The sequence below is a fragment of the Salmo salar genome, chromosome 13 (genome assembly GCF_965601325.2).
Source record: "Salmo salar chromosome 13, fSalSal1, whole genome shotgun sequence".
Classification (NCBI taxonomy): Eukaryota; Metazoa; Chordata; class Actinopteri; order Salmoniformes; family Salmonidae; genus Salmo; species Salmo salar.
In genome coordinates this window covers 49,431,241-49,452,364 of record NC_138303.1, presented here as the reverse complement: position 1 = coordinate 49,452,364, position 21,124 = coordinate 49,431,241, and the positions used below count along the sequence as shown (strand labels likewise).

Here is a 21,124-nt window from a genome sequence, read left to right as displayed (position 1 = left end):
AAAAGGAAGTGAAAGAGTATTAAAATAAGTATCTACGTCTTTCAACTTGAAGTTAGAATTCTTTATCAGAAAAGCTGCACTTCACATCGTGATGTCAGAAAAGCAGAGGTAAAAATAGAGGGGGGAAAGGGAAAGAGGGAGAGACAATCAACTCTCACTTCCAGAGACCTATACCACCTATAACACTCTGGTGAATATACAACCTATCATTTTGACAAAAACAGTGTGCTTGTGTATAAAGGGCCCATTACACATTGCTGTTCTATGTACATTCTACTGCCTTGAGAGTCATGAAGAAATGCCTAGAGCATGGTAAAAACAAAGTGAAAAATAATTTGTCTAATTCACAATTCTACTTCCTGATCTAGAAGCCTGAGGGTGTAATGTTAGCACATAATAGCACAGGCTATGATTAAGTCGAGGAACTGAGGAGAGAGGAAGGTTGAAGCAATACTAACAATGCTAATCTTCCAGTCAGACAGCTGGCTGGCTGTTGCAGCTTCCTCTGTCTCTTCCCGTCTTACTGTTTCTCTGAGCCGTGTCAGAGCGGCCCGTGTGACAGGCCGAAAGGCAGGCTACTGAAACCGCAGAGACCGACAAAACACAGACAGGAGGACAAGATGGGCCCATAGAGATACATAATGTTCTATTTAATTCTGGGGATGGGCCAAGGGCTACACCTGTAAAATATCTCTCCTGCCGACTCTCTCTCTCCTCTCTGTTTCTCTCCCTCTTCTCTGTCCTTCCCTCTCTCTTTCCCTGTCCATCTAAACAGTAAAGTAATCCAATGATTACCTTCTCTCCCCCTCACTTTCTGAAGAATGTTCCACCCTTGGTGTCTTGGAAGGACCGCTTTGATTACATTATTCACCAACACCCACAGAGAGGATGGCTAAACGTTTCGGAGTGGGGGTCGCCTGAGGCGAACGGTTGTTTACTGTGGGAGTTGTCACTATATGCGGCTAAAGGCTAATTTACTCAGTTTGTTTCATCACAAGAGCTTATAAAGTAATTTGTACTGTGGGATTTAATTGATCAAAGATGGTATTTAGTTGAAATTATCTCTTTGTTTTAAGCTTTAAGGTGGGTTATAGGCTAGCTCTGCGCAATGTTGTAAAGGGGATCTTGACTATTGTTGGCAAAACTCAACTGTGACTAGAATTACACAGAATAACTGAACTGAGGCATTGACATAACTCTACAAAGTTGGTATAGAGCTGTGTAGTATGTGTGCTGCTGTACTGTTGTTCTATTTGTAATCTAAAGGTATGTGTGCATATGAGTGTGTACTGTATGTGTGTGCCAGTACATGTACAGTACAGTGGCAGTCGGTGCTGTTTAAGATGAGGGAGGACGATTATTTTTTTATGAGCATGACCTTATTTCTATTACAGCATATTGGAAGACTGTCGTATTCGATTCATCCAGCTTAATGTAACACTGATAGGTTTAGGCTACTTCATGATACTCAAATGTTCCTGTACACATCATGTGGTTGTTCCAACCGAGCCTATGAATGAAAGTTTACAATGTAGGTGAACAGGTAGAGAGAAATTTGAGTCATCAAGGTGACAGACATTGACACATTCAATACCGCCTTGCGCAATCTTACCTGCATCTAGCTGATCTAGGATGTAATCATTAGTCCAAAAGTTGCAAACAAGATTTTCTATTGGACAGTTACACCAGCGGGCCCCAGTGGCAATAAATTAATAAAACCAAAAGCTTACCTAGGAAGAGTTCCAGTGTTGGATAGCCATAGCCAGCTAGGTAACATAGCATTCGTCTCTGTTTGAGTAGGCTAGACTATCTAGCTGAATTCACTAGCTAAGTAAGTGAAAAAAATTATCTCACTCTTACTATGCTTGAAAATATGAAGAGTGGTACTCAGTAATGTGTTGTATTGGATTGGCCACCAAACATAACACTTTGTATTCAGGACAAAAAGTGAATTGCTTTGCCACATTTTTTGCAGTATTACTTTAGTGCCTTATTGCAAAGAGGATGCATGTTTTGGAATATTCTCCTATCACAGCCATTAACCTGTTGGGTCTAGGGGGCAGCATTTGCACGTCTGGATAAAAAAAATGTACCCGATTTAATCTGGTTACTAATCCTACCCAGTAACTAGAATATGCATATACTTATTATATATGGATAGAAAACACTCTAAAGTTTCCAAAACTGTTTGAATGGTGTCTGTGAGTATAACAGAACTCATTTGGCAGGCAAAACCCTGAGACATTTTCTGACAGGAAGTGGATACCTGATGTGTTGTATTGACTTTAAACCTATCCCATTGAAAAACACAGGGGTTTAGGAATATTTTGGCACTTCCTATTGCTTCCACTAGATGTCACCAGCCTTTACAAAGTGTTTTGAGTCTTCTGGAGGGAGATCTGACCGAACAAGAGCCATGGAACGATGATGTCCCATTAGACACCTGGCGCGCGAGTTCATGTTGGGTACCCTCGTTCCAATACGTTATAAAAGAGTATGCATTCGTCCACCTTGAATATTATTCATGTTCTGGTTAAAAAAGGCCCTAATGATTTATGCTATACAACGTTTGACATGTTTGAACGAACGTAAATATATTTTTTCCCCTCGTTCATGACGAGAAGTCCGGCTGGCTTAGATCATGTGCTAACAAGATGGAGATTTTTGGACATAAATGATGAGCTTTTTTGAACAAAACTACATTCGTTATGGACCTGTGATACCTGGAAGTGACATCTGATGAAGAGAATCAAAGGTAATGGATTATTTACATAGTATTTTCGATTTTAGATCTCCCCAACATGACGTCTAGTCTGTATCGCAACGCGTATTTTTCTGGGCGCAGTGCTCAGATTATTGCAAAGTGTGATTTCCCAGTAAGGTTATTTTTAAATCTGGCAAGTTGATTGCGTTCAAGAGATGTAAATCTATAATTCTTTAAATGACAATATAATATTTTACCAATGTTTTCTAATTTTAATTATTTAATTTGTTACGCTGACTTGACTGCCGGTTATTGGAGGGAAACGATTTCCTCAACATCAATGCCATAGTAAAACGCTGTTTTTGGATATAAATATGAACTTGATAGAACTAAAAATGCATGCATTGTCTAACATAATGTCCTAGGAGTGTCATCTGATGGAGATTGTAAAAGGTTAGTGCATCATTTTAGCTGGTTTTATGGTTTTGGTGACCCTGTCTTTGACTTGACAAAACATTACACACAACTCTTGTAAATGTACTGTCCTAACATACTCTAAATTTATGCTTTCGCCGTAAAACCTTTTTGAAATCGTAAAACGTGGTTAGATTAAGGAGATGTTTATCTTTCAAATGGTGTAACATAGTTGTATTTTTGAAAAATTTGAATTTTGACATTTATTTGGATTCAAATTTGCCGCTCTTGAAATGCACCTGCTGTTGATGGAGTGCACCACGGGTGGCACGCTAGCGTCCCACCTAGCCCCAAGAGGTTAAACTCTGTACCTGTTTTAAATCCTTCCTCTCTGGCAACTGCATCTTAGTAGTGACTGGGTGTATTGACACATCCACACCATCCACACCAAAAATGTAAAAATCCATGCAACATATTATGTGACTTGTTAAGCACATTTTTACTCCTGAACTTATTTAGGCTTGCCTTAACCAAGGGGTTGAATACTTATTGACTCAAGACATTTCAGATTTTAATTTGTAATTCATTAGCACGCACGCACACACACACCCACACGTCCACATTGTCTTCTCACCCCACCTTGGTCAGGGTCCAGGCCGTAGAAGGAGTTCTTGCGTCCGAAGCGGAAGCTGAAGGCCCTGCCGGACACCATGGTGGTCTTGGGGTGGGACACCTGCATCAGGTTGATGTGGCAGTTGGTGGGCACAAAGTCCATACAGCCCAGCGTGTGGGTCAGTACACCTGCCTGCTTGAATGTGGGGCACGCCTTTTTCCTCAGCTCCTGGGCAAACTGAAAACCACAGCTAATGAAAAACGGTATATTTACCGCTATCACATAATGATGGATCAATACTCGCTGCTGATCTGAGTGTCTGTGTGTGTGTGGCGGGGGACGGGGAGAGTGAGGGAGAGAAAGAAGAGAGAGTGCGAGAGAGAGAGCGAGAGAACTTGAAGACATTTGTAGCTGCTCTTGCACTACAAAAGGGGCTATGATAGAGGGATCCTGTAGCTCCTGTACCTGCTGGTATCTGCTGATTCGCCGGCGGATGCTCTCCAGCTTGGTATCACAGATGTTCCTGAACTCAAATTGGGGCATGGACATCACGCGGTCACTCTGCGAGATCAGCTGGCTGCAGCTACGCACAAAATGACTGTCGTCGCTTGCAAAGGCCTCCAGGATCTGACAGGGCAGAGTGTATGTTTAAAATCCCTTTGGGTTCACGTCTTCAAGTTCAAGTTATTTGAAGTGGTTTTTGCATGGAGAGAAGAGCATGAAGCAACCTGGGAACCATTCACTCCTATTGTTCTCATCATAAATGCTAAATGGTAGAAATCATGGCTGTGGCTATGCAGTAAAGACAAACCCAAAGTGTTTTTGCTAATGCTAGGAGACTACAACAACAATGGACATTTCCTGTTCCTTGACGGTATGGCCGAAGAAGCCTTCAGGCTACAGTGACTCTCTGCATTGACCCTTCCATTTTATAGTCCCTATGCACATTCTACACACTCACTCATCATTTCCTCACACACACACACACATACATTCAAACATGCACTCACATACAATCATCATATACGCTGCTGCTACTCTGTTTATAATATATCCTGATGCCTAGTCACCTTACCCGTATACAGTTGAAGTCGGAAGTTTACACACACTTAGGTTGGAGTCATTAAAACTCGTTTTTCAACAACTCCACAAATTTCTTGTTAACAAACTATAGTTTTGGCAAGTCGGTTAGGACATCTACTTTGTGCATGACACAAGTAATTTGTGGGCAGAACTGAAAAAGTGTGTGCGAGCAAGGAGGCCTACAAACCTGACTCAGTTACACCAGCTCTGTCAGGAGGAATGGGCCAAAATTCACCCAATTTATTGTGGGAAGCTTGTGGAAGGCTACCCAAAACATTTGACCCAAGTTAAACAATTTTAAGGCAATGCTACCAAATACTAATTGAGTGTATGTAAACTTCTGACCCACTGGGAATGGGATGAAAGAAATAAAAGCTGAAATAAATCATTCTCTCTACTCCAAGATGGCGTAGCAGTCAGACGTCTTTGTCTTCGTCTTGTCGTGTCCCGTGTATATATATTTTTTGCACACACTGTATATCAACTTTTTCTATTGTATTATTGACTGTATGTTTATTTATTCCATGTGTAACTCTGTGTTGTTGTTTGTGTCGCACTGCTTTGCTTTATCTTGGCCAGGTCGCAGTAAATGAGAACTTGTTCTCAACTAGCCTACCTGGTTAAATAAAGTTGAAATTAAAAATTAAAAATTCTGACATTTCACGTTCTTAAAATAAAGTGGTGATCCTAACTGGCCTAAGACAGGGAATATTGAAAAACTGAGTTTAAATGTATTTGGCTAAGGTGTATGTAAACTTCCGACTTCAACTGTACATATCTAACCCTGCCACTCCAGTATCCCTGCACATTATAAATATGGTATTTGCACTGACCCTGTATATAGGTTTCTTACTGATTCGTGTTTTCCTATTTCTAGTGTTTTTGTTCTACTTTAAAAAAAATATATACTGCATTGTTGGGAAAGAGCAAGCAAGAAAAGCATGTCACTGTGCTAGCGTACGTCACAATAAAAACTTGAAACTGAACCACATACTGCTGCTAGCATGATAAGAGTAGTGTTAGCATGCTAATACTACATAAACAGTGGACATGTGCTGTACCTTCGCAGTAAGGCTGAAGCAGCCCTTGGGCTCCACCATCTTCTCCAGGACGTGGCTCTTGATGCCGGCTGTACTGACATACTCGTACACAACGCCGTGCTCCAGGTGCACGTTGTCCACCGTCATGCTCACCAGGGGCACCGTGTCAGACAGAGACAGCCGGCTCAGCCCCCCCCTGTAGTCTGGATCGGACAAAGGGACGCTTTTGAGTACCTACTTTCAAGTACACACCTGTTAGCAGACAGACACAAGCATACACTTCTATGGTGAGATTGTGTAAGGTACCTGATCCGTTCCCATTCTTTCTCTCACACACACCCCCGTGGTGAGGTGGTGTACAGTACCTGTTCCGTTCCTGCCGTTCTCCTCATCTATGTCTGAGCATTTCTCTGCTGTGCAGGCCTTGAACGAGCCCCCCTCCTCCTCCATGTCCTCAAACGCACGGTACACCCACTGACACTGACAGGACACAGGGAGGACACACCAGGGTCAAACACTGGTGTGTTTGTGTCTAGTTGTATAATATGCGTGCATACATTCAAGTGTGTGTCTAGGTTTCTGTGCAAGAGTGTGCTTGGAATCACATGTGCTTCTCTGGCAGTTAAAGAAGTTGTGTGTGAATGAAGTAAAATAGACATTAAGATGTGCTCCAAACAGAGTTAAGCCAGGTTAAACATCAACAAAGCAGGGGATTGGACAAGAGGAGAGGAGCCAGAGTAAACATCAACAAAGCAGGGGATTGGACAAGAGGAGAGGAGCCAGAGTAAACATCAACAAAGCAGGGGATTGGACAAGAGGAGAGGAGCCAGAGTAAACATCAACAAAGGAGCTCCTAATGAAAGCACACCATAGCAGAGGTGTGGACTCGAGTCAGACTCGAGTCACAAATATGATGACTTGCAACTCGACTTTGACTTTAACACCAATGACTCGTGACTTAACTTGGACTTGAGCCTTTTGACTCGACCTGACACCCTCCCCAAGTCCAAATATAAAAAATGATGCTATTAAAAAAAGTGTGCAGCGCATCAACTCTTCATTTAACGGATTACAGTTTGAATCCGACAGCAGCCAATCAGATTGTGCCAGCTGAGAAAAAGTTGCACGTGGCAGTGCAGAGGAACGTCGGCGGGTGAATTCAGATGGAGCCCTTGGAAAGATGATACCCAAAATTATATTTTTATAAAGACGATGCTGTATCAACAAAAATGGATTGCAACTTGCAAAACATGCGGGAAGAAAATTACAGACGGCGGCGCAACAATTTCCAACTTTGTTCGACATTTGAAGCTGCACAAAGAATGGTAAGGCATGGCTAATATAGCCGACTGCTATATATTTTATTACTTTACCAGTGTATCATGTAGGCTAGCGTAACGTTAAATCAATGAGCCTCCACACAATCAGTCAGTGCGGGAACGTGATCATTGCACCCAAGATTGGGCTACAAATGGCTAGGCAGTTGGTAGCCTAAATCCTGCCTGATGTTCCTAAATCAAGGTTGGGCGATTGTGTACAAGCCTACATCACCCGCTTTCGCCTCATAGCAATCCTCGATAGTCGATCACTATTGGGGGGGGGGGGTCTTTCTCATGTCTACCCATGTATTTCCATGGAAATATAAAGTTTATTTGGAAAGTAATAAATATATAGATAGCCTTCCCTGTAGCTCAGTTGGTAGAGCATGGTGTTTGCAACACATGGTGTTTGCAACGCCAGGGTTGTGGGTTCGATTCCCACGGGGGGCCAGCACAGAAAAAAAAATGTATGCATTCACTACTGTAAGTCGCTCTGGATAAGAGTGTCTGCTAAATGACTAAAAATGTAAAAAAAAAATGTAGATATTTTTAAAAGCTTTCATGATTTGCGTAAATGTAATAAACTAACTATTACTCTTGTTAAAAATATGAAATGGTGTTACATTTGGTGAAGAGCACATTATGACTTGTTTAGGACTCGAAACTCAAAGTTTAGGACTTCAGACTTGACTTGATACTTGTCGGTCTTGACTTGAGACTTGACTCGGACTTGCCTGTCTTGACTTGGGACTTGAGTGCTAAGACCTGAGACTTACTTGTGACTTGTAAAACAATGACTTGGTCCTACCTCTGCTCCATAGTATACCCTGCACTGTCCCAAGCTGATAAAGCCAAAATATTTGTCACAGTAGGAAAATAAAAACAAGGGGAAAAGTAGGTATATTGGCAGTTCACTGTAAACAATAGAAGAGTGAAATTGAGGATGCAGAAGAACCCTGGTTGTGACGCATTAAACCAGTCAAACCCTTGCATGTGACACTGTAGAAGGGAACACACTACAGTAGTTTGATTGAAACACGTATTGACACTGGTAGAAAAGTAGCAATGGTACATTAGGCTAATGCCATCATGGTTGAATCTCTGATCATGTATGTTTCCCTAATATTGTGCGTACAGTATTAAAACATTGTTTGTCGTCAAATGTCTCTTTCTTAAAAAAAGAGATTCTCCCTATGTATTTGAATGCTTTATTGACAGACAGTAAGAATCAGAGGGGGATGAGACATGGATTGAACCCTGTTTTCCAGTAGGGAGTCCCATGTGTGTATTGATCCGGTAGTGTTACCGCTGGACCACAGCTCTGCACGCAAACTGTCTCACCATGTCGGGCTGATCCTGCTGGTCGTGGTGGGAGGTGAAGTGCTCCAGGACCTCCTGGTAGTTGCTATGGTTCATGTTGTTGCCATTCACCTTCAGGATGCACTGACCTGGCTGGAGGCCTGCCACCGCCGCCACCGACCCTATAATCACACAAGGGTCAAAGTGGGCGGGGACACAGTTATTATGTGTAATCCTGTAACCACCGATGTCACAGAATGTATGCATGTTGAATGAGTGTTTCTCTATAATAACAGCATGTGTACAACGTATCCTTATCCATCTGGTTCATTCTGTAAATATTTAGTTAATTCTATTTTATTTGGAGATCCCATTGAGATGAAGAATCTGTTTTTATCATTATCAGAGAATAAGGCATATCCAAGACCATCTGCTCATCTAAGAAGTAGATAGGTGTGTGGCTCAGGTGGTAAAGCATGGCTTTAGCAATACCAGGGTTTTGGGTTCAATTCCCGGGACCACCGATACATAAAATGTAAGCACACATGACTGTATGTTGCTTCGGATAAAAGCATCTGCAATATGGCATATATTATTATAAAGCTATGTGTATAATAATAATTAAAGTTCCTATATTGTTTTGGTCCTGAAATAAGTTGTCTGGTAACACTTTAGCTGTGCCCTAAAATAAGAACAGATCTCCTGTCCCGTTTAAAAATAGCATAATTTCCCCAGTGATCCACCTCACACAAAGCACACGACTCCATAACTTCAGTTTAGCAGCCAACCCAAGCCAACCAAATCCCAGCCGTCAACCAGGATCCTGATTTAGGAGAAGAGAGAGGGAGCTGGGGAGTATGATATCATCCTTCAGAAACTCCCATGGGGCCCGTAGCTGAAAGGAGCCTGCGTGTGTGTGTTCGTGTGTGTGTTCGTGTGTGCGCAGCCAGATCAGAGTGTATGAGCTCCCTCTGACATAATAAAAGAGAAGCAAGACCCCGGGTAGTGACTCCTTCTCCCTCAATGCAGCAGAAAATAATCGGCGGCCATGTTTCCTCCTTCCTTATCCAACTGTTTTACACATTTGGACCCATCCCTTGCTCGTGACTCAACATTTGTAAACAAAATAAAAAATGTACTTTGACCCTAGCCTGGCGAACATGTGGTCCTTTGACCCTAGCCTGGCAAACATGTGGTCCTTTGACCCTAGCCTGGCAAACATGTGGTCCTTTGACCCTAGCCTGGCAAACATGTGGTCCTTTGACCCTAGCCTGGCAAACATGTGGTCCTTTGACGCTAGCCTGGCAAACATGTGGTCCTTTGACCCTAGCCTGGCAAACATGTGGTCCTTTGACCCTAGCCTGGCAAACATGTGGTCCTTTGACCCTAGCCTGGCAAACATGTGGTCCTTTGACCCTAGCCTGGCAAACATGTGGTCCTTTGACCCTAGCCTGGCAAACATGTGGTCCTTTGACCCTAGCCTGGCAAACATGTGGTCCTTTGACCCTAGCCTGGCAAACATGTGGTCCTTTGACCCTAGCCTGGCAAACATGTGGTCCTTTGACCCTAGCCTGGCAAACATGTGGTCCTTTGACCCTAGCCTGGCAAACATGTGGTCCTTTGACCCTAGCCTGGCAAACATGTGGTCCTTTGACCCTAGCCTGGCAAACATGTGGTCCTTTGACCCTAGCCTGGCGAACATGTGGTCCTTTGACCCTAGCCTGGCGAACATGTGGTCCTTTGACCCTAGCCTGGCGAACATGTGGTCCTAAAAAGCAGAGCCTCAAGAAACTGGAACGGAAGTTAACAGGTGCATGGCTGGCAGGTAACGCCTCATCCTATAACATAATGTTGATCAAGGAAGCCCCCCGCACCTCTCTGAATCAGAGGGGTTGGGTTAAATGCGGAAGACACATTTCAGTTAAATGCATTCAGTTGTACAACTTACTAGGTATCCCCCTTTCCCAATCAGAGAGGTTGTTACTCACCTTTCCTTACTGCGTGTACATGAGGTGGGGCAGAGCCACTGAGTTTGAAGGACAGGGCATCGGGAGTGTCTGGAATCTTCACAATCCTATAACAACAAGAGAGTGTGTATGTGTGCGTGCGCACACGTGTGTGTAGGTCAGTAGAGGCTCCTCAGAGGAGGAAGGGAAGGACCAGCGTCAGTGAATTTAAAACAATTGTGAAACATTAAAAAAGTGAACCCTTTTTAGATAAAACTATACTTAATATATTCATGTCACCAAATATTTGATTAAAACACACTGTTTTGCAATGAAGGTCTACAGTAGCCTCAACAGCACTCTATAAGGTAGCAGCACCATGTTGTAGCCTGAGGACAGCTAGTTTCCATCCTCCTCTGAGTACATTGACTTCAATACAAAACCTAGGAGGCTCGTGTTTCTCACCCCCCTTTTCCATAAACTTACACAGTAATTAAGATAGGTTAGAGGACGTCCTCCGGAAGTTATCAAAGCTCTTGCAGCATGAACTAACATGTTGTCCATCCAATCAAAGGATCAGAGAATGAATCTAGTCCTGAAAGCATAAGCTACAGCTAACTAGCACTGCAGTGCATAAAATGTGGTGAGTAGTTGACTCAAAGAGAGTGGGCAGAACTGAAAAAGTGTGTGCGAGCAAGGAGGCCTACAAACCTGACTCAGTTACACCAGCTCTGTCAGAAGGAATGGGCCAAAATTCACCCAACTTATTGTGGGAAGCTTGCGGAAGGCTATCCGAAATGTTTGACCCAAGTTAAACAATTTAAAGGCAATGCTACCAAATACTAATTGAGTGTATGTAAACTTCTGACCCACTGGGAATGTGATGAAAGAAATAAAATCTGAAATAAATCACTCTCTACTATTATTCTGTCATTTCACATTCTTAAAATAAAGTCGTGATCCTAACTGACCTAAAACAGGGAATTTTACTAGGATTAAATGTCAGGAATTTTGAAAAACTGAGTTTAAATGTATTTGGCTTAGGTGTATGTAAACTTCCGACTACAACTGTACTTCGTACCCCTGCACATTGTCTCGATACTGGTACCCCGTGTATATATAGGCAAATTGTGCGGGTCCTCATCTACAGAAATACCACTACACCACTGCAAGTCAGATCTGTGGTAGGTCTGTAGCCGGTGGTGTCTGTGTGCTGCATGTGTTCCCCGCTCGCTTCAGCCATCTGAGCAGAAGCCAAAATGCAACCTTCCTGTGCTCATTACGAACAGGGTAAATAAAGAATATTGAATGACAGCACCATGGACAACTCCTCCGTTCACCCGGAGACTTGGTGCTGCCATTTTGATCTGCCGCTGACCACGTTTTAGCCTTCTCCATTTACATTGTGTCATAGTTTACACACGGATTAGCCTACACTGTAATTCATTCAAATCCATGCACCATTTATGCAATAAACGGAGCTATATTTAGGCGCTATACATTTTTTGGGGGTGCAATTCAGAAGGCTATATGGGTCTGCTAATGGAGGACTAGTAAAGGCCCAGTGCACTGCTTTTGTGAAAAAGTATTATTTTTCCCGATACTAATCTGTAATCTGATCCAGAAAATTGCCCATATCCGTTACGATACTTGTTTTCTCTGATTACTCGAAACACCCTTGCATGTGATCAGGTGTGTATTCATTCCGCCGATTCTGTTGAAAAACGTTTCTTAAACAGAAGCAAACCGAACAAAAACAGGGATAAACATACCTGTCCAATAGAAACTCGCTTGCAACTGTTGGACTAATGACTACACACTAGATCAGCTAGATGCAGGTAAGATTGTGCAAGGCGGTATTGAATGTGTCAATGTCTGTCACCTTGATGACTCAAATTTCTCTCTACCTGTTCACCTACATTGTAAACTTTCATTCATAGGCTCGGTTGGAGCAACCACATGATGTGTACAGGAACATTTGAGTATCATGAAGTAGCCTAAACCTATCAGTGTTACATTAAGCTGGATGAATCGAATACGACAGTCTTCCAATATGCTGTAATATAAATAAGGCCATGCTCATAAAAAAATAATCGTCCTCCCTCATCTTAAACAGCACCGACTGCCACTAGTGTAGGTGTGTAGAGGATACTTGTCTGTGTGTATACACATGCCTGTGTAGTCACGCCTTGGCCTTGGTGTTGACCAGCAGGCGTAAGGAGCGGCGGATGCAGAAGGCCTGGTTGATTGTGTAGGTGTGTAGAGGATACCTGTCTCTCTGTGTGTGTGTGTGTGTGTGTGTGTGTGTGTGTGTGTGTGTGTGTGTGTGTGTGTGTGTGTGTATATATATATACACATGCCTGTGTACTCACTCCTTGGCCTTGATGTTGACCAGCATGCGTAAGGAGCGGCGGATGCAGAAGGCCTGGTTGATCATGGTCTCCACCTCCTGGAAGGGCCTGAGGAACACCAAGTCCTCGTTGATGGTGAAGATCTTCCTGCCCTCCTGCAGCCCCGCCATCTGGAGGGGAGGATGGAGAGAGAGACAACAACGGTGGAGCATCAGGGTAGGTTGTCTCTTCATTTCTGGTACGTCAGTGTCCATTTTGTTTTTCAGATGTAAAATAGTGTGAACAATGTTCGACCAGATTTCACTTATAAAACCTGGATAAGTGATGGCAATAGCCTAAAAAATAACATCTAAATGATGAAAAACACAGCTATTCTCACGGCAGCCTTTATATCCTCTCTGGCTAGCCCAGGACACAGGGACCAGATCCACTAGTATGATGCTTGGCTTTGGTTGTCTGGGGGGCTGGCTCTGGAGGACACAGTGGCCCACTGAGTGAGTGAGTGTGCCTGCGTGCGTTTTCACATTTGTGTGTTAGGTATTCTCCCCGCAACCCTCCCGGAGTCCCTGGCTCTCCCAGGTTTTTTTCCCCCCACTGGGCCCTGGGAATCAGATGGTCCTCATTCATAAAGCACACACACAGACGGACTCAGTGTTTGGGCAGTCTCGGATTCACACGCTCTGTGTCAGCCAGGGCCCAACTAGACTGGCACTGTCTGGAGCAGAGGAGGGGAGGAATAGAAGGGGGATGAGGAGGAGTGAGATGGAGTGGAAACAAGAGGGAGGAAAAATAGGGTAGGGTGGGAGTGTGAGAGGTTCATTTTAGGAACTGTAAGGATGATGGTACAACTGTAGGCCTTAGAGTGGGAGGAGTGAGTTGGATTGGGCAGGGAGCGAGGGAGGGGAGTAAGATATTAAGGAACACTGAGGGACAGTTAGGGAAGGAGTGCTGTAAGACTGTGTTTACTAATCCCTTCCTCATGGATCCCCAGTCGTTGCACATATGCTCTGATCCAACTAGTCAACAAGACCTTGAGGAGTTGATTCAAAAAGAAAGAGAGTAGATATAAGGCTGTCCTCCAGCTGCAGGCAGAAAGACAGATAAACACATATGCACAGAACCCCCACCCACACACACACACACACAGAGAGCTGAGATGGCAGTGAGGAGAATGTGAGCAGGCATGTCTAATAGTTCTGATCTCCACACTGAGAATAAAGTCCCCATGAGGAGAGGGACAGGAAGAGTGACAGCACCACCACTGTCTCACACACTGGGACTAACGGGGTCTGTCAGTAAGGAGGAGGAAGCATAGGAGGTGTGTGTGTGTCGTCATCTATGTCTGTGTGTATTTTACGTGTCTGTGTGTTTATAGACTCCTCACCTCAGCGTGAGAGCCCCTGGTGACAGACCTCACCACGATGGCTTTGTTCTTCTCCTCAATCTCAAAGCCGTAGTCTTCCTCCTCTGGGTGGATCTATGGGGAGAGAAAAAACATAAACAAAGGAGCTTAGAAGGCATTGACCGACATTGATTCATTAATTAATTTATGCATTAGATCAACAAACCAACAAAATCAGAACATTTTATCTGGCACACTCTGTGCAGTCAATAACAAACGAATGACACAATGGCAATGACAGACCTGCGTAAAATACGTACATCACATTTGGGTTTATTTGGGACTATTCCATTACAGAGCACCAACGGGAGCGTCGCTAATTGCAAGGTGGGGGTTACTTCCCTTCTGCATAGTTGTGATAAAATGGCTATCGCTAACGCCCGTCTGAGGAGACGGGTAACAGGAGAACGGCTAAACAATGGGCTCTGCAGCGTCAAAGTGCTGTGTGTGTGTGTGTGTGTGTGTGTGTGTGTGTGTGTGTGTGTGTGTGTGTGTGTGTGTGTGTGTGTGTTGGGGTCCATCACTTCAATCATGGCTGTAAGGACTGGGAAGGATTAGCATTTGAGCTAATCATTGTGGATGGGGCATCATGTCTACTTCCTCCTTTGTTCTTCTGAAGAAACGCTAGGGAAAGCTAATGCTTTAATGTTAGCCTGGCAATGTAAGGTGTTTCAACTCTTTTCTTAAGGGGTTAAGGGGATTCTAAATTCCTCTCATTCTTCCAGCACTTGTTGGTAAATTCTGATATTTTGTGTGTTTTTTTATACACTTATCTACATAATTTCTCCACCATCATTTCCTGTCATCGAAAACAGCTTCTGGACATCAGAATGCGATCACTAACTTCAACGAGTCGGCAGCTCTGGATGTTCAGCTTACTCCATACCAGGCCCTAATGCCGCGGACTCGAAAGAGGAAGCGATGATGCAAAAGAGGCAGACGAGCTAGTATCCTGACGAGACAACGTTGGTGAGCAAATAAACCGCCTCTACCTTCCATTCTATTGGCAAACATACAGTCACTAGAGAAGGAACCGGAGGAGCTCCGTTTGAGACTATCCTATCAATGGGACCTGAAGAACTGTAATATTCAAAGTTTCTCGTAGTAGTGGCTGAACAAGGACAATACACATCTCGTTGATTTATCCATACATCTTTAAGACCGGACGGCAGCCTCGGGTTAGACGAACGGAGGAGGGTTGTGTCTATTTCTTAACAGCAGCAGGTGCAACGATTTCTAATGTTAAGGAAGTCTCAAGGTTTTGCTTGCTTGAATTAGAATAGCTCATGATAAGCTGCAGACCATACTATTAAGCAATATCTTTCATAGCTGTCTATTTACCACGATACTAACCGATTCTGGCACTATGACGGCACTCAACAAGCTGTATAGGCAAACAAGAAAATACATATCTCGTGGCCAGTCATTTTAATGCAGGGAAACTGAAATCAGTTTGACCTCATATTTACCAGAAGGTCACCTGTGCAACAAGAGGCAATACAACTCTAGACTACCTTTACTCCATATACAGAAACACATAGAAGGCTTGCCCTCCATTTGGCAAATCTGACCATAACGCTATACTTTTGAGAAATGCATACAAGCAAAAACTCAAAACAGGAAGTACCAGTGACGCTCAATATGGAAAAGCTACAGGACTGCTTCACTAGCACAGACTGTAATATGTTTCAGGATTCATCGGCAAACATTGAGGAGTTCACCACATCAGTCCCGGCTTCATTAATAAGTGCATCAATGAGGTCATCCCCACAATGACCGTACGTACATATCCCAACCAGAAGACATGAATTAGAGGCAACATCCGCAATGAGCTAAAGGCTAGAGCTGCAGCTTTCAAGGAGCAGGACACCAATCCGGAAGCTTATAAGAAATCCACTATGACCTCCGACGAGCCATCAAACAGGCTAAGAATCAAAATAGGACTAAGGTCCTTGCAAACCATCACAGATTACAATGGGAAACCCAACCACCCAGTGATGTGAGCCTATCAGATGAGCTAAATGCCTTTTATGCTCACTTCGAGGCAAGCAACACTGAACTATGCATAAGAGTACCAGCTGTTCCGGATGATTGTGTGATCTCGCTCTCTGTAGCCAATGTGAGTAAGACCTTTAAACAGGTTAACATTCACAAGGCCTCGGGGACTGATGGATTACCAGGATGCGTACTCAGAGCTTGCGCTGACCAGCTGGCAAGTGTCTTCACATTTTCACATTTTCAACCTCTCCCTGACCCAGTCTGTAATACCTATATGTTTCAAGCACACCACCATAGTTCCTGTGCACAAGAATGCCAAGTGAACCTGTCAAAATTACTATAGCCCTGTAGTACTCAAATTGGTAGCCATGAAATGTTTTGAAACGCTGGTCACAGCTTACATCAACACCATCATCCCAGACACCCTGGACATAGTCCAATTCGCATACTGCCCCATCAAAACAAATCCAATTTTATTGGTCATATACACATATTTAGCAGATGTTATTGCAGGTGTAGTGAAATGCTTGTTTTCACTACACCCGCAATGCAACAGATCTACAGATGACGCAATTTCTATTGCACGCCACACTGCCCTTTTCCACCTGGACAAGAGGAACACCTATGTGAGAATGCTGTTCATTGTCTACAGCTCAACATTGAACACCATAGTGCTCTCAAAGCTCACCACTAAGCTCAGGACCCTGCAACTGAACACCTCTATCTGCAACTGGATCCTGGACTTCCTGAATGGCCGCCCCCAGGTGGTGAGGTTAGGGAACAACACATCCGCCACGCTGACCCTCAACACGGGGGCCCCTCAGGGATGCATGTTCAGTCCCCTCCTGTAATCCCTGTTCACCCATGACTGCGTGGCCTCGCACGACTCCAACACCATCAATAAGTTTACTGACAACACAACAATGGTAGGCCTGATCACCGATGACGATAAGACAGACTATATGGAGGAGGTCAGTGACCTGGCAGTGTGGAGGTCAGTGACCTGGCATTCTTCCAGTCCGAGGTGAGAAATTGCTGTCCTGATATCTAGAAGCACTTTTTAGTCATACGAAAATGTGGCAGAAACATTATGTACAAAATAAGTTACAAATAAAGTGAAAAAACACAATAGCACAATTTGTTGGGACACTCTATTGACCCATCACGCAGGTTTTGCTGCTACTGTTTATTATCTATTCTGTTGCCTAGTCAGTTTATTCTTAGTTAAATGTACATATATACCTCAATTACAGTTGAAGTCGGAAGTCTACATACACTTAGGTTGGAGTCATTAAAACTCATTTTTCAACTACTCCACAAATCTCTTGTTAACCTCTTGACGGCGCATTTAGAAAAAAAATTGTGCCCATTTTAAACAGCCTTCTACTCAAACTCAGAAGCTAGGATATGCATATAATTAATACTTGTGGATAGAAAACACCCTAAAGTTTCTAAAACTGTTTGAATGGTGTCTGTGAGTATAACAGAACTCATATGGCAGTCAAAACCCCGAGACAGATGGAAACAGGAAGTGGAATTCTGAATTGCGAACTCAACTTCATCACGTTGCCTATTAATCACACCGTGAGCTATGGTTCATTGAGCACTTCCTATTGCTTCCACTAGATGTCCCCAGTCTTCACAAATTGGTTTGAGCCTTCTACTGTTAAAATTGAATGAATGAGACGCTGTGGAACGTGGTCACACGGAGAGGGCCATCACCATTATGACGCCGGCGCCCCTGGTTACCCTCCCCTTTCGAAACGTTTTGAAACACAATGCAATCATCCTCCTTGAATCTTATTGGCTCTCTTGTTGAAAAACGCCCTGAAGATTTATGTTATACAACGTTTGACATGTTTGAACAAACCTAAATGGGAAAAAAATGCATTTTCTCGAAATGGCTGTCCCGCGGCCGACGGAGCATTTGGATCACCCTTCAGACGTGCTAACAAGAACAAGCTCTTGGAACATAAAGGAGTAATTTTTTCGAACGAAAATACATTTGTTGTGGACCTGGGATGCCTGGAAGTGCTTTCTGATGAAGACAACCAAAGGTAAGGGATTATTGACAATAGTATACAAGACTAGATGTGAAATGCGATTGTTCCAAGATGGCGCTGACCTGTAACGTTAGCCTATTTTTCAGAGTATCACATCCCCTTTTATCGCAAAGTATGATTACCCAGTAAAGTTAATTTTAAATCTGGCATTACAGGTGCTTTCAAGAGATATTCATCTATAAATCTTAGAATGACAGTATTACATTTTAAAAATGTTTTCGAATAGTAATTTAGTAAATTGTAGCTCTGTTTCATCGGATGCATTTGAGGGAAAATAGTTAGTCATCGTTACGCACCGATGTAAAATGCTGTTTTTATATATAAATATGAACTTTATCGAACAAAAGAATGCATGTATTGTGTAACATGATGTCCTAGGTGTGTCATCTGATGAAGATTGTCAAAGGTTAGTGCTGCATTTAGCTGTTTTTTTGGTTATTTGTGATGCATGTGGTTGGTCGGAAAATGGCTATGTGGCTACTTTTACGATATACTCCTCTAACATAATCTAATGTTTTGCTTTTGCTGTAAAGCCTTTTTGAAATCGGACAATGTAGTTCGATTCAGGAGAGGTGTATCTATAAAACGATATAATTTGGGAAAAAAAATGATTTTTTTTTTTATTACATTTTCTTATGCTAATGGCGATATGATTTTTCGCTGGATGTCCGTCCCGAGGCCGCACAGGGGTTAACCTGTTGGGGCTAGGGGGCAGAATTTTCACGGCCGGATAAAAAACGTACCCGATTTAAACTGGTTACTACTCTTGCCCGGAGAATATGCATATAATTAGTAGATTTGGATAGAAAACACTCTAAAGTTTCTAAAACTGTTTGAATGGTGTCTGTGAGTATAACAGAACTCATATGGCAGGCCAAAACCTGAGAAGATTCCATGCAGGAAGTGCCCTGTCTGACAATTTGTTGTCCTTCTGTTGCATCTCTATCGAAATTACAGCATCTGTGCTGTTACGTGACACTTTCTAAGGCTTCCATTGGCTCTCTAAAGCGTTCAGAAATCAGAATGACGTGTCTCCTGTCTCTGGGCAAAGTACAGCAGCAGAGTTTGTAAGTGGCCTGCCTGGGGACAGTGAGACTGAGATGCGCATTCATGAGACTTCTCAATTTTTTTCTTTCAGTCTTTGAATGAATACAACGTTGTCCGGTTGGAATATTATCGCTATTTTACGAGAAAAATAGCATAAAAATTGATTTTAAACAGCGTTTGACATGCTTCTAAGTACGGTAATGGAATATTTTGATTTTTTTTGTCGCAAAATGCGCTCGCGCGTTACCCTTTGGATAGTGACCTGAACACACGAACAAAATGGAGGTATTTGGATATAACTATGGATTATTTGCAACCAAAACAACATTTGTTGTTGAAGTAGAAGTCCTGGGAGTGCATTCTGACGAAGAACAGCAAAGGTAATCCAATTTTTCTAATAGTAATTCTGAGTTTATGTTGCCCCAAACTTGGTGGGTGTCAAATTAGCTAGCCTGTGATGGCCGAGCTATGTACTCACAATATTGCAAAATGTGCTTTCGCCGAAAAGCTATTTTAAAATCTGACATAGCGTTTGCATAAAGGAGTTCTGTATCTATAATTCTTAAAATAATTGTTATGTATTTTGTCAACGTTTATCATGAGTCATTTAGTAAATTCACTGGAAGTTTTCGGTGGGTATGCTAGTTCTGAACATCACATGCTAATGTAAAAAGATGTTTTTTGATATAAATATGAACTTGATTGAACAAAACATGCATGTATTGTATAACATAATGTCCTAAGAGTGTCATCTGATGAAGATCATCAAAGGTTAGTGCTGCATTTAGCTGTGGTTTTGGTTTTTGTGAAATATATGTTTGCTTTGAAAATGGCTGTGTGATTATTTCTGGCTGGGTACACTCCTGACATAATCGAATGTTTTGCTTTCGCTGTAAAGCCTTTTTGAAATCGGACAACGTGGTTGGATTAACGAGAGTCTTATCTTTCAAATGGTTTAAAATAGTAATATGTTTGAGAAATTGAATTTATAGCATTTTTGAGGTATTTGTATTTCGCGCCACACAATTCCACTGGCTGTTGACTAGGGTGGGACGCAAACGTCCCACTGGTCCAGAGAGGTTAACAAACTATAGTTTTGGCAAGTCGGTTAGGACATCTACTTTGTGCATGACACAAGTCATTTTTCCAACAATTGTTTACAGACAGATTATTTCAATTATAATTCACTGTATCACAATTCCAGTGGGTCAGAAGTTTACATACACTAAGTTGACTGTGCCTTTAAACAGCTTGGAAAATTCCAGAAAATTATGTCATGGCTTTAGAAGCTTCTGATAGGCTAATTGACATAATTTGAGTCAATTGGAGGTGTACCTGTGGATGTATTTCAAGGCCTACCTTCAAACTCAGTGCCTCTTTGCTTGACATCATGGGAAAATCAAAAGAAATCAGCCAAGACCTCAGAAAAAAATTGTAGCCCTCCACAAGTCTGGTTCATCCTTGGGAACAATTTCCAAACGCCTGAAGGTACCACGTTCATCTGTACAAACAATAGTACGCAAGTATAAACACCATGGGACCACGTAGCCGTCATACCGTTCAGGAAGGAGACACGTTCTGTCTCCTAGAGGTGAACGTATTTCGGTGCAAAAAGTGCAAATCAATTCCAGAACAACAGCAAAGGACCTTGTGAAGATGCTAGAGGAAACAGGTTCAAAAGTATCTATATCCACAGTAAAATAAGTCCTATATTGACATAACCTGAAAGGCCGCTCAGCAAGGAAGAAGCCACTGCTCCAAAACCGCCATGAAAAAGCCAGACTACGGTTTGCAACTGCACACGGGGACAAAGATCATACTTTTTGGAGAAATGTCCTCTGGTCT

General features: G+C 42.8%; 1 protein-coding gene across 2 annotated transcripts in view; it reads right to left on the bottom strand.

The window, feature by feature from the left end:
- The window catches only part of LOC106566945 (phosphatidylinositol 3,4,5-trisphosphate-dependent Rac exchanger 1 protein), a 160,302-nt gene that overhangs the window by 35,795 nt on the left and 103,383 nt on the right, over positions 1-21,124 (bottom strand). For both annotated transcript variants that reach the window (XM_014135621.3, XM_014135623.3), the window contains 8 exons: positions 14,154-14,246; positions 12,791-12,939; positions 10,461-10,546; positions 8,515-8,654; positions 6,220-6,334; positions 5,876-6,057; positions 4,197-4,358; positions 3,758-3,968 (listed from right to left, as the gene is read on the bottom strand). In XM_014135621.3, the coding sequence (XP_013991096.3) occupies positions 3,758-3,968; positions 4,197-4,358; positions 5,876-6,057; positions 6,220-6,334; positions 8,515-8,654; positions 10,461-10,546; positions 12,791-12,939; positions 14,154-14,246 (1,138 nt within the window). The remainder of the gene's footprint in view (positions 1-3,757; positions 3,969-4,196; positions 4,359-5,875; positions 6,058-6,219; positions 6,335-8,514; positions 8,655-10,460; positions 10,547-12,790; positions 12,940-14,153; positions 14,247-21,124) is intronic.